Here is a 14,187-nt window from a genome sequence, read left to right on the forward strand (position 1 = left end):
GCACCCAGCCCAATATCCCTCCAACCCTTCCTATTCATATACCCATCCAGATGCCTTTTAAATGTTGTAATTGTACCAGCCTCCACACCTTCCTCTGGCAGCTCATTCCATACATGTGCCATCCTCTGTGTGAAAATGTTGCCCCTTAGGTCCTTTTCAAATTTTTCCCCTCTCACCCTAAACCTATGCCCTCTAGTTCTGGACTCCCCCACACCAGGGAAAAGACTCTGTCTATTTACCCTGTCCATGACCCTCATATTTTATAAACCTCTATAAGCCCTCAGCCTCTGACATTCCAGGGAAAACAGCCCCAACCTATTCAGCCTCTCCCTATAACTTGAACTCTCCAATCCTGGCAACATCCTTGTAGATCTTTTCTGAGCCCTTCATTGTTTCACAACATCCTTCTGATAGGAAGGAGATCAAACTTGCTCACGATATTCCAAATTTGGCCTAACTAATGTCCTGTACATCTGCAGCATAATCTCCCAACTCCAATATTCAATGCTCTAACCAATAAAGGAAAGCATACCAAACACCTTCTTCACTATCCTATCTACGTGTGACTCCATTTACTAGGAGCTATGAACCTGCACTCCAAGATCTCTTTGTTCAGCAGCACTCACCAGAACCTTATCATTAAATGTATAAGTCCTGCCCTGATTTGCCTTTCCAAAATGCACCACCTCACATATATCTAAATTAAACTCCATCTGCCACTCCTTGACCCATTGGCCCACCTGATCATAATCCCATTGTACTCTGGGGTAACCTTCTTCGCTGTCCACTACACCTCCAATTTTGATGTTATCTTAAACAGTGGCACCATGTTAGTCAACCTCCAGTCTTCCGGCACCTCACCTGTGACTATCGATATTCTTGCTTGAATTCTCTGGACATCAGAATGCATCTAAGAAAAATTAATAAACAGCAAAATTCACAGCTGAGCTTGGAGGGGCCTGTGTGGGAGAGCTCACAGCACAAGAGCAGTTAAGTGCCTAGTTTTTAAGTGTAAGCTTGCTGTAAATCTACAGTTGTGAGTACAGTGGGTTCTTTTTCGATTATATATTTCATTGAGATCTGTCTCTTGATTAAATTTTTAAACTCAAGAACATAGGTGCAAAGTTAGCCTGGAGCAGTGCTTTTAAAACAGTAAGACAGTACTATTTTCTGGGTCTATAGATTGTGAAGGAGCAAAGATGGCCTTTAGTAGAGTGATGTACTCTTCCTGTCAGATGTGGGAAGTTAGGGAGGGTTTCCATGTTACTGATGAAAGTGTTTCTGGTTGCAAATCCTATCAGATCGCATGGATCGATTGGAGTGGCAGTTAGAAGCAATAAGGAATTTATAGAAGCTGGGGGGGTGATGGATGGCAGTTATATGAAGGGAGAAAAACCACAATTACAATCAGGTAGATGGATTACCTTCAGGAAAGGTAGGAGAGGCAGACAGGTTGTGCAGGAGTCACCTGTTGCTATCCCCATCTCAGACAAGTATGCTGTTTTGAAAAATGTAGGGGGTGATGGACTCTCAAGGGAATGTAACACGAACAGCTAAGTGTCTGGTACCAAGACTGGCTCTAATGCAAGGAAGAGTAGATCAGGTTCCAAGTGATCGATTGTGACAGGAGACTCTCTAGTCAGAGGCACAGATAGATGTTTCTGCGGCTGGCAGCGAGAAATTAAAATGGTGTGTTGACTCCCTGGTTCCAGGATCAAAGGTATCTCAGAGATGGTGCAGAATGTTCTCAAACAGGAGAGGGACTGACAGGAGGTCATTGTACACAATGGAACTAATGACATAGGAAGGGAAAGGGATGTGATTCTGAAGGGAAATAGAAAGTTAGGCAGGAATTTTAAAAGAAGATCCTCGAAGGTAATAATATCTGGATTATTCCCAAAGCTACAATCTGGTGAAGATAGGAATAGGAGGATAGAGCAGATGAATGTGTGGCTGAAGAGCTGGTGCAGGGGAGAAAAGTTCACATTTTTGGATCATTGAAAAATTTTCTGGGGTAGAAGTGACCTGTACAAGAAGGAAGAATTGTACTGGAATTAGAAATGGACTAATACACTGGCAGGGAGATTTGCTCAAACTGCTCAGGAGGATTTAAGCTATTAAGGTGGGGGGTGGGGTGGTGGTGGTTGGGACCCAGGGAGATAGTGAGGAAAGAGATCAGTCTGAGACTGGTAGAGTTTGGAAAAGGAGCAAGTCAAACAGTCAGGGCAGGCAGGAATAAAGCAGAGAATGAGGCAGGACTGATAAGTTAAACTGTATTTATTTTAATGCAAGAGGTCTAACAGGGAAGGCAGATGACCTCAAGAGCATGGTTAGGAAGATGGGACTGGGATATCATAGCAATTACCGAGATGTAGCTCAGGGATGGACAGGACTGGCAGCTTAATGTTCCAGGATGAAAATGCTACAGGAAGGATTGAAAAGGGGGCAAAAGAGAGGGGAGTGGTGGGTTTTTGGTAAGAAAAAATATTACGGCCATACTTAGGGAGAATATTCCTGGAAATACATCCAGGTAAGTAAGGAACTGAGAAATAAGAAAGAGATGACCACATTGTTGGGATTGTACTACAGACCCCCCAGTAGATAGTGGGAAATTGAGAAACAAATTTGCGGGGAGATCTTTATTATCTTTAAGAATAATAGAGTGGTTATGGTATGGAATTTTAATTTTCCAAACTGAGACTGCCATAGTGTTAAGGGTTTAGATGGAGAGGAATTTGTTAGGTGTGCACAAGAACATTTTCTGAATCAGAGTGTGGATTTACCTACTAGAGAAAGTGCAAAACTTGACCTACTCTTGGGCAATAAGGAAGAGCAGATGACTGAGGTGTCAGTGGGTGAGCACCTTGGGGCTAGAGGCCACAATTCTATTAGTTTTAAAATAGTAATGGAAAAGGATAGACCAGATCTAAAAGTTAAAGTTCTAAATTGGAAGAAGGCCAATTATGACAGTATTAGGCAAGAACTTTCAAAAGCTGACTGGGGGTGGATGCTCGCAGGTACTGTGGGGCGGCACGGTGACTCAGTGGTTAGCACCGCTGCCTCACAGGACCAGGGTCCCAGGTTCAATTCCAGCTTCGGGTGACTGTCTGTGTGGAGTTTGCATACTCTCCCCGTGTTTGCATGGGTTTCCTCTGGGTGCTCTAGTTTCCTCCCACAGTCCAAAGATGTGCAGGTTAGGTAAATTGGCCATGCTAAATTGCCCATCGTGTAAGGTGCATCAGTCAGAGGGAAATGGGTCTGGGTGGGTTACTCTTTGGAGGGTCGGTGTGGACTTGTTGGGCCAAAGGGTCTGTTTCCACAATGTAGGGAATCTAATCTAAAGTAAGGGGCCGCCTGGAAAATGGGAAGCCTTCAAAAATGAGATAATTAGATTAGATTACATTACAGTGTGGAAACAGGCCCTTCGGCCCAACAAGTCCACATCGACCCGCCGAAGCGCAACCCACCCATACCCCTACATTTACCCCTTACCTAACACTATGGGCAATTTAGCATGGCCAATTCACCTGACCTGCACATCTTTGGACTGTGGGAGGAAACTGGAGCACCCGGAGGAAACCCACGCAGACACGGGGAGAACATGCAAACTCCACACAGACAGTCGCCTGAGGTGGGAATTGAACCCGGATCTCTGGCGCTGTGAGGCAACAGTGCTAACCACTGTGCCACCGTGCCACCCAGAGACAGTATCTTCCTGTTAGGGTGAAAGGATAAGTGTAGGGAATGCTGGACGAGTAGAAAAATTGAGGTTTTGGTCAAGAAAAAGAAGGAAGCATATGTCAAGTATAAACAGGAGAGATCGAATGAATCCTTAGAAGGGTATAAAGGTAGTAGGAGTATTCTTAAGAAGGAAATCAGGAGGGCGAAAAGGGGATATGAGATAGCTTTGGCAATTAGGATTAAGGAGAATCCAAAGGGGTTTTATAAATACATTAAGGACAAAAGGGTAACTAGAGAGATAATAGGGCCCCTCAAAGATTAGCAAGGCAGTCTATGTGTGGAACTGCCGGAGATTGGGGAGATACTAAACGAGTATCATTTGTCAATGATTGCATCACTGTTTACTGTGGAGAAGGACATGGAAGATATAGAATGTGGGGAAATAGATGGTGACATCTTGAAAAATGTCCATATGACAGAGGAGGAGGTGTTGGATGTTGTAAAACTGGATAAGTCCCAGAACCTGATCAAGTGTACCCTAGAACTCTGTGGAAGGTAAGCAGGCAGGTACAGCAGGTGGTGAAGAAGATAACTCTCATCTTAGCCTTCATATTGACAGGATTCAAGTGCAAGAGCAGGGATGTCTTGCGACAATTGTATAGAGAGTCAATGAGACCATACCTGGAGCACTGTGTTCAGATTTGGTCTCCTTATCCGAAGAAGGATATTCTGTGATGGAGGGAATGTAATGAAGGATACGGGGTAGGCCACTTTGGACTGAGATGAAGAGAAACTTCTTCACCCAGAGAGTGGTGACTCTGTTAAATTCTCTGCCACAGAAAGAGGTCAAGGCCAGAACATTGAATGTATTCAAGAAGGAATTAAACATAGCTCCGAGGGATCGAAGGGTATCAGAAGAAAGCATGAACAAGGTACCAAGAGAAATGATCAGACATGAATCAGGCTTGAAGGCTGAATGGCTATCCCCAATGTTACAAATATTTGTTATGTTGACTGTTGCAATTCAGTAATTTAGAAATTAATGGAGAAAATACAGTGAAATGTTTATTTCAAATTCATTTATTTTGTTTACTGTTCATATATTAATGTTGCACTCCTTGCTTTGCATTTGTATTACTTTTGCATTATCCTTTTTGAGTGTACATTGTTCAACCACCAGCTTTCTCTGTCAGGTAGAAGAACTAGGAAGCCTAATTAGACTAAACAGGCTTAAGCTAATGACAAAATGGGGAGAATTGAATGAAAAACTGCATTTCTAGGAGCATAAATAGATTCATTAATTTTTGTTTTCATCAAAATAGGTTTCCAATATGGCATATAAATCCTTGATAGAAATGGTAACTTGTATCCTGGAAAAAATATACCGATAAGGACTTGAAAACTAATTATGTTTTGTATATTCCACCAGGTATTGAAGGGATCTTTTTCTTAACTTTTTAATTAGGGTGTAAATTTAAATTAATCCAATAAATCAAACTGCAGTTTTCATTTTTCTGTTATGGCTATCAGATCAACTGAAATGAAATTAACTTCAAAATCATGAATACTTATGGTAAATTCCAATCTTACATAACAACTAAATTAAACCAGAGATGAGCAGCAACTTACAATTGTGGACTCAGTTTCTTTATTTATCAAAATGTCCTAAGTTTTTCTATTAGTTTCTTTTATGTATTTTAGATATCTTGTTAATGGCAGTGCCCAGTGTTAGATTAAACTCATGGTATAATGTATTACTGTGTATAAAGTGATGTATAATTGAAAGACAAGGATGTGCAACAAAATTAGCACAAATGAAGTGTGGCAGAGAATTATTTTATCGCAATTAATGCAGCAAGGCAGCAGACAGATAAAGCAATGACTGGTTCTATATTTGAGGTCACATAAATGGGAATAAATTTGGATAAATATGCTGATTGTGACAAAGTTTCTTTTTTTCCTATTGATTTCTAATTGGAAATAGTAATTTTAGCTGTTTGTTTCCAGCTCTGAGTTTGATTGACTTAGACCAGTTTCAATCAAACCAAGTATCTGAACCAATTCTAATAAGAACTGCTGATGTAATGAGTGTTTGATAAATTGGTGAGTATTTTTGCTAACTTTAACAATTATGAAAATGCTTTACAAATTGTTGGACATCACAAATGTTTCTGATAGTGCTGAACATGTCAGTGTTTCACTGTCACTGAATGATCACAGTGGGTAATAGAGGTTAGCAGTTGATATGAAATTAGATCATCTTTGAAAATCAAGCAACAGGCTCTCCATTTCCAAATATACTGTTCAATGCCAAGAGGCAATTAGAAGTTTTGAATTTATAAAATGCATCCACTTAGTTCTACATCATCTGTTTATTCAGGTGGAAACATAGCTATTCATTATCGGGAATGGTATAAACCATTAGTCTGGTTCTGGATTCTAGTGGGTCTGGCATACTTTGCAGCTGTCCTCAGTATGATTGGAGATTGGCTACGTGTGATATCCAAGAAAACAAAGGAAGAGGTAAGATGCTGTATTTTCTCTTAGAAACTTGCCAACACTTTTTTAGAGCTAAAGACCTCTTACCAATTAAATTACAGATCCTGGGTGGAGGCTGCAGAGTTAATGTACAGATCCTGGGAATAGATGCATAAGAGAGTCACTTGCATCGGGGAAATGCCAAGATCAGCGAACTTAGTTTTGGGCACCTGCTCTTTTCTTATCCACCCATGGAACAAATCCAAAGGTTGAGCTGTTCAACACTCATTGAGCTAGCATGCCAGATTTAGGAATTATATTTGCTCATTTTTTTTAGCACTTTATTGCTGAAAAAAATGTAGGACTCATCTCCAGTTATATCTTGCACAGAAGAGTTTGAAGTTCTTTTCCAAGTGAGTACAGTCAACATAAATAGTCTTTGTGTGGGTTTGCGCAATGAGGGAGATGGGGGGTCTTAAAAACAGCAGTTCAACTTTGGAATAAGGACTGATATGGCATGTTCTTGGTTGGGACAATGTGTGGATTTTCATATCAAAAGCAATTGGTTCAGTGAGTTGTATCCATTACTGGAAGAAGTTCTTGATCACAGATTGCATCACCAATCTCCCTACCTGTACATCAACTCCTTCCATGTTGATCTCCTCCCCTGCCTCATCCTCTTTCTGTGGTCCTGCAGGCCCATTGGCCTTCTAATCGAGCTGCTACATGCCCCCTCCTCGTTGGATGGCAAATTATAATGCAAGATGGTGATGATTTTGGAGACCCTGGCTGAAGTGGAAAGCAACATCCTGCCTGAGTAGCCCAAATAACGGAATCATTACTTTAGCATTCCTAAGGTGTGTTCGACAGTACAATGGATAGTGGCATGGAATCGTACTTGTACTTTGCTGTGCCGGGTTTTTATCTGAGAATTGAGACAGATGCAATTAGTAGATCTGGTCTTCCAACAATCCATTCTTTCAAGGGTTACAAGTAATTTGGGTACTCTCAAATGTTACATTCCTGAATACTGGAAAATTAGTTTGCAGAAACCATCTGAATATTTAAGGACTGGTATTCCTTCCAGATCAGGTATGCATTAAAGTTGATGTTTAGAAGATTCATCACCATATGCATTCCATTTATAGCAATCTGGGCTGTCAGAAAGCCTGTCAGTAAAATAATCTGTGCCTACTCTAGTTTCCATTGGTAAACATGGCATCAGTCACTTCTTCATATAGATATGTGCTGGTTTGTCTGGTAGATGTCCCTTACAGTGATTTAGAAGGATCCTATTGCATAAAAATGTGATTCCATTGAGTCTTTCGCAACTGAATGTGAAGCTATTCCAGCCATTAACGTTACCCCAGCACAATCATTGCTTTTGCAGTTAAGTGGAGACAGCAAACTATCTTCTGACTGAATTAGAGAGAAGTGTTTTAGTGTATAAATACAGGTACTTGAATATTGATTGGACTGATCCTATACCCTCTTAGTGATGATTTTGTCCCTTCATGAACCTGATCTCATCAAATTCATACAGCGCAATAGAAACACTTGCAACGATCACAAGAAACTGGAAGTTTTATAGCAAAAGAATGAAAATGCATAGATCAGAAGTTTATGCCAGAAGTATAGCTGTAGTAAAATCCTCATTGCAAAGAAAATTTACAGTTCATCACCCCACTGAAACTTTTCTTCACTGTTTAGCTTCTGGCATGATCACTCCATTTAACTTTCAGTTCTGTGGGTAAGGTGCACTGGGACAGTCTTTCACCAAAGTCATGGGTCAAAATTTTGTGTACCCCTCACCCCCAACCTCCACCACCACAATACCATGCCCTCCTCCCTCATGCACCACCACCACAACCACAATACCGTCCCCCACCTTCCAGAGGGATGAATGTTGGGTGATATGCAGCAGCCCATTTTCAGCACCTACCTGCCAGCCTCTACTGCAATTTAGTCAGTTGTCAGAGAGACATCAGATGGTGAGACCCTTTAAAGTCTCTTCTCCTGCTGTTGCTGGGACTTCACCTACTGCAGGAGAGCTTACAGTTGCCTGGTACAACTCGGCAAATGTGGGTGTCTCCTTGATGACTACCTGTGGCCATCAGAGGCCCCCACCCAAAGTGCAAATCTCACTGCATTCATCTTCTCTTGTCCTTCCAACGATGATGTCTGTGGCCACAATGTTACTCAGCCTCATGTTACATCACATTACATCCATTGTTGAACATCTTCCACTTGACCCCATGCAAGTTCCAGCAGTGACTGCCTCTCCAATGGTGCTGGTAAGACCCTAGTGCTGCTGACCCTCTGTTGCACAACAGCTCTCCAAGGCAAGGCCACTTTTTGGTGATGGGTGGGCATCCCACTTGTGGCCAATTAGGGGCCCATGTGTTGAAAGGCAAGCGAGTGAGGTGAAAACAAAGAGTCTGCAGTGGGATGTAGACAGGCTAAGTAAGTGGACAACAAATAGAACATAGAAGAATACAGCGCAGTACAGGCCCTTTGGCCCTCGATGTTGCGCCGATCCAAGCCCACCTAACCTATACTAACCCACTATCCTCCATATACCTATCCAATGCCCGCTTAAATGCCCATAAAGAGGGAGAGTCCACCACTGCTACTGGCAGGGCATTCCATGAACTTACGACTCGCTGAGTGAAGAACCTACCCCTAACTTCAGTCCTATATCTACCCCCCCTTAATTTAAAGCTATGCCCCCTTGTAATACCCGACTCCATACGCGGGAAAAGGTTCACACTGTCAACCCTATCTAACCCCTTAATCATCTTGTACACCTCAATCAAGTCACCCCTAAACCTTCTTTTCTCTAATGAAAACAGCTCCAAGTGTCTCAGTCTTTCCTCATACGATCTTCCTTCCATACCAGGCAACATCCTGGTAAACCTCCTCTGCACCCGTTCCAGTGCCTCCACATCCTTCCTATAGTATGGCGACCAAAACTGCACACAATATTCCAGATGCGGCCGCACCAGAGTCTTATACAACTGCATCATGACCTCAGGACTCCGGAACTCAATTCCTCTACCAATAAAAGCCAGTACGCCATATGCCTTCCTCACCACACTATTTACCTGGGTGGCAACTTTCAGAGATCTGTGTACATGAACACCAAGATCCCTCTGCTCATCCACACTACCAAGTATCCGACCATTAGCCCAGTACCCCATCTTTTTGTTATTCTTCCCAAAGTGAATCACCTCACACTTAGCTACATTGAATTCCATTTGCCACCTTTTTGCCCAGCTCTGCAGCTTCTCTATATCCTGCTGTAACCTGCCACATCCTTCCTCACTGTCAACAACTCCTCCGACTTTCGTATCATCCGCAAACTTGCTCACCCAACCTTCTAACCCCTCTTCCAGGTCATTTATGAAAATGACAAACAGCAATGGTCCCAAAACAGATCCTTGCGGAACACCGCTAGTGACGGCACTCCATGAAGAAACTTTGCCATCAACTACTACCCTCTGTCTTCTTCCATCCAGCCAATTCCTAATCCAAACCTCCAACTCACCCTCAATGCCATATCTCCGTATTTTCTGCAGTAGTCTACCATGGGGAACCTTATCAAACGCCTTACTAAAATCCATATATACCACATCTACCGCTTTCCCCTCATCAACCTCCTTCGTCACCTTTTCAAAGAATTCAATAAGGTTTGTGAGGCACGACCTGCCCTTCACAAAATGGGCAGATGGAATTTAAAATGGGAAAATTTGAGATTATGCAATTCAGCAGAAAGAATGGAGGAACTGAGTATTAAAATGAAGAAATACTAGAGATAACTGCAGCACAGAGGGATTTTAGTTTGCTCATCCATGAATCACAAAAAACTAGCATCCGAATTCAGTGGGTAAAGGGAAGGTAAAAGAAATGTTGACCTTTATTTCAAAGTGAATGGAATATAAGATAGAGAAGTTTTACTAAAACCATACAACACACTAGTCAGACCGCGTCTAGAATATTACAAACAAATTTGGTCATCCTATCTTAGGAAAGGTAAACTAGAATTGCAGGCAGTCCAGAGTAGGTTCACTAGTTGATCCAGGCATGGAGGGACTGTCTTATGAGGAGAGGTTGAGAAGGTTTAGCATGTAGTTTAAAAGAATGAAACATTATTGAACCATCCAGGAGTCTTGGGGACATTGACAGAATGAATGTGCAGAGATGTTGTTTCCCCTTGTGAGAAAGTCTAGTACCATGCAACATAATCTCGGAGTAAGGAGTCACTCATTTAAGACAGGGATGAGGAGGATTTTTTATTCCTTCAGAAAGTAGTGAATCTGTGAAAATCTTTACTGCACAAGGCTGTCAAGGCTGAATTATTAAGAGTATTCAAGGCTAAGAATCAAAGGTTATAGAGAAAAGGAAAATGGAGTTGAAGATTATTAGATCAACCATGATCTCATGGAATGGTGAGCAGATTCAAATGGCCTGCTTTGGCTCCTATGCCTTATGGTCTTATTTATATATTTATAGTCTTACTTAAAACCAGAGTTCTTCTCACAATCAGCACTGCTTCCTTGGTTCATATAAATCATCGTAATAAATTCAGCCTCCAAAATATCATGTATGTAAGTTTATTACATTACCATCATGAGTGATTAGATTAGATTAGATTAGATTAGATTACTTACAGTGTGGAAACAGGCCCTTCGGCCCAACAAGTCCACACCGCCCCGCCGAAGCGCAACCCACCCATACCCCTACCCCTACATTTACCCCTAACCTAACACTACGGGCAATTTAGCATGGCCAATTCACCTGACCTGCACATCTTTTGGATTGTGGGAGGAAACCGGAGCACCCGGAGGAAACCCACGCAGACACAGGGAGAACGTGCAAACTCCACACAGTCAGTCGCCTGAGGCGGGAATTGAACCCGGGTCTCTGACGCTGTGAGGCAGCAGTGCTAACCACTGTGCCACCGTGCCGCCCACGTGTTCCTCCCTAATTCCAGCAAAACCTCACAAAATCAAAACTATGTTGTATAGCTTTACTACTAAACCATAAAGTTTATCTCGAGGAGTATGCCAATAAGCAAAGATGCAACCCTTATTAATAAGATCATAATCTGAAAAAACTCATAAGTTAATTATCAAAAATGACATAGTCACCCCACATTGGCATAATGCTAGTTTTGAGCAGATGTGGTGTGTAGAACTTTAGGTGAGATCATTCATTTTCATTTGTAGGATCTGCTTACACAGGCATAATTAAGGTTTTCAGTCTAATGGGCTCTCTAGACTGAAATGAAATCAGGATGTCTCAATTTATTTCCTGGGGATTTGAAACCAATTGCAAAGAATTTCCCATAGGATACCTTAATTGTCTTGCAATACTGTTATTTGGTGATAAATCCCAAAGGTATATTTAAAATCTTGAAACTTTTTGCTTCCAGAATTAGAGATGGTTTTTCAGGTTATAAAATCTAAAGGTCTTTAATTGCAGTCTTTTTCTATTTAAATATTTTGCTCCTTTGGTACAATTTAAAGACAAGATAAAACACAAAAGGAAAACCTCCATTGGATGTATTAGTGAATAGGTATATCAAGAAATGGGTTAAATCTCTAAACTCAACCATTAAATGTAATGTTTATTCAACGTATCCCCTTTTGCATTGTGTAACGAGGAAATCGAATAGTCCTTATCAAAGGGAAACAAAATGCTCCTGGTACAACTGGATTAACATAGCTTGGCAATTCATTATCTAAAATAAACTCCAAATGACTTGCTTTCTGCTTGTACAGAAGTTCCAATGTCTTTCAAACTTTCAAAATGCAAAGATTTAACAAACCCGCCTATAATTCCAAAAAGAACCCACAAGGTGATGACAGCAATGGAAACTGCCACTGCCGTGAATGCATGCAATTTCTGCCTTCTTTCCTATTTCATGTGTAAACTAAGCTTTATTTAACACTCTGTTGCTCTTGTACATGTTACTGTTGCCTTGTTACTGAATAATTCTTTGTTTTATGTGACAATATATAATAATTTCTTTGTGCCGGAAGGTTGGTGAAATTAAGGCTCACGCTGCTGAATGGAAAGCAAACGTGACGGCAGAATTTAGGGAAACAAGAAGGCGATTAAGTGTTGAAATTCATGACAAACTTCAAAGGGCAGCAACTATCCGAAACATGGAGCGAAGACGGCTTGGTTTGGACCAACGAGCCCACTCCCTTGACATGCTCTCCCCTGAGAAACGATTAGCATTTGCAGGTCTGGAGACAGGTCAGTTCAAGGCCTCCTCTCAGGAAAGTATAAATGGCAATTCTAATAATCTACAGCAGAAAGAAACAAAGCAATATGACAAACACATGCAAGGAGCTTCAGAGGACAACATCATCAATAAAGTTGGATCTTCAGCAAGAGGGCCCAAGAGATTCAAAAGTAGAGAACTAAAGAAAGAGATACCAGAGAATATTAGAAAAATATATGAAACATTTGGAAATCACACATTGGATGAAGAGAAAAAGGAACAGGAAAAAGAGAAAGAAAACAATACAAATGTTCCAGCTATAACAAGTTACGTCCAGCATTCAGAAGCAGAAGATGACAGAACAACCAATGAAGCCAAATATCCAGAGAATAGGAAATTACTTGAAAAAAAGATATGAAAATACTATGGCGAACAATATAAAAAAGTTTGTTTGAAGATTTTTTTTATACTATTGACATGTGCCTTATCATTTTAAAAATGTGGGAAAGCCATTTTCACACATGCATGGTCTACACAAACCTTTAGATTGATTTGTTATGCCACTGTGATATAGGGTTGAACTACCAAATATCAAACATAGGCTTGAATTAATCTGAACTATGGGAATGTGTTTGAAGACTACATTAGTACCAACCTGGGAACATTTTATGTGGACTTAGTGCTCATTACCAATGCAGTATATCCAAGGAAAGAAGTGGATGGCTCTGTACATTATCAGAAGCTCCACTAAGTCTCCAATACGTTTATTACCGAGAGGATTCAGCTTTGGAAAATTTATGTCCACTTATTTATTACAATTGTTCTACAATTTTTCAACAAACATCAGTTTGTTTTAGGACCCTTGTGCATCTGCTTTGGCGTGTGTTGTACGTCCTGTTGAAGATGTTACATTTCTGATAGGTATACGAATTTCTGCAGCAGAGAAACACATCAGAGTCATGGCATTGCAATATTCTTGTGTAATTGTTGAAGACTGACATGAGCACTGAACAAAAGACTGCGGTCTGCATGTCCGTGTCTTTGTAATTTAGTAAGAAACTTCTATGACTGGTCTTGATAAATGTTGACTTCTCAGGGCTCGCTTGTCCTGCTTTTACAAGGTTTCCTATATTAGGTTTTAAAAAATATAGGGTGTTGGGAGTAATATTACACTAAAGTAATAATTCAAAGAAAGCATGTTGGTGTATGGATCTATGATCATTCTCTTTGTTGTCTGTGTACTTCTGTAAATAATACAATTAATTTGTATTGGTTCTTGAAAATAATTAATGAATAAAGCAAAGACAGAATCTGATAAAATTAAACAGATATTTTTAATCCTTGTGCTGTTTTTATCTTTTCTCCTCAGTTAATACATCAACTCACTGCTCAGCCTTGTTGACTAAGTTGTTAAAACAGGCTACACACCTCTGAGTTGTCTAGAATGTAACAGTTGCAGGTCAGAAAGAATTAAAACAATATTTTCCGCAGAGTCAGGTACTTCTCTGTAGAATGTTTCATTTAGTAGCCAAATTGAGATTGATGCATGGATTTATATTGCTATCTGGTATATTGTCTTGAGTTATTGTTGGGACTTTGCAACTTCAACACTGAAAAAGGAGTGGTTTAACTGTTACAAAACACAAATGCCATGAAGATCCATGAAGTGGGGGACCACATCCCAGTTTAAGTACCAGTGTCTGCATTAGACTGGAGTAGGGTAGTAAAGTTTGAACCTCTGATGGTTTGGGAGACTGATTTGTCTTCACATTGAAGAATCTTGAAATACCAAATAA

At 40.8% G+C, this 14,187-nt stretch overlaps 1 protein-coding gene across 2 annotated transcripts in view; it reads left to right on the forward strand.

Annotated features, from left to right (window-relative positions):
• Positions 1-13,771, forward strand: part of LOC122553483 (potassium channel subfamily K member 10-like) — a 42,321-nt gene extending 28,550 nt beyond the window's left edge. Inside the window, exons 6-8 of one of the 2 annotated variants that reach the window (XM_043697295.2) lie at positions 4,521-4,613; positions 6,062-6,204; positions 12,204-13,771. In XM_043697295.2, the coding sequence (XP_043553230.1) occupies positions 4,521-4,613; positions 6,062-6,204; positions 12,204-12,809 (842 nt within the window). In that variant the 3' untranslated portion in view covers positions 12,810-13,771. The remainder of the gene's footprint in view (positions 1-4,520; positions 4,614-6,061; positions 6,205-12,203) is intronic. The other variant, XM_043697296.2, reaches the window with a different exon arrangement.
• The last annotated feature ends 416 nt before the right edge of the window (positions 13,772-14,187 follow it).

Source organism: Chiloscyllium plagiosum, unplaced genomic scaffold (genome assembly GCF_037043375.1).
Source record: "Chiloscyllium plagiosum isolate Xiang-an unplaced genomic scaffold, Cpla_swu_hap1 HiC_scaffold_8, whole genome shotgun sequence".
NCBI lineage: Eukaryota > Metazoa > Chordata > Chondrichthyes > Orectolobiformes > Hemiscylliidae > Chiloscyllium > Chiloscyllium plagiosum.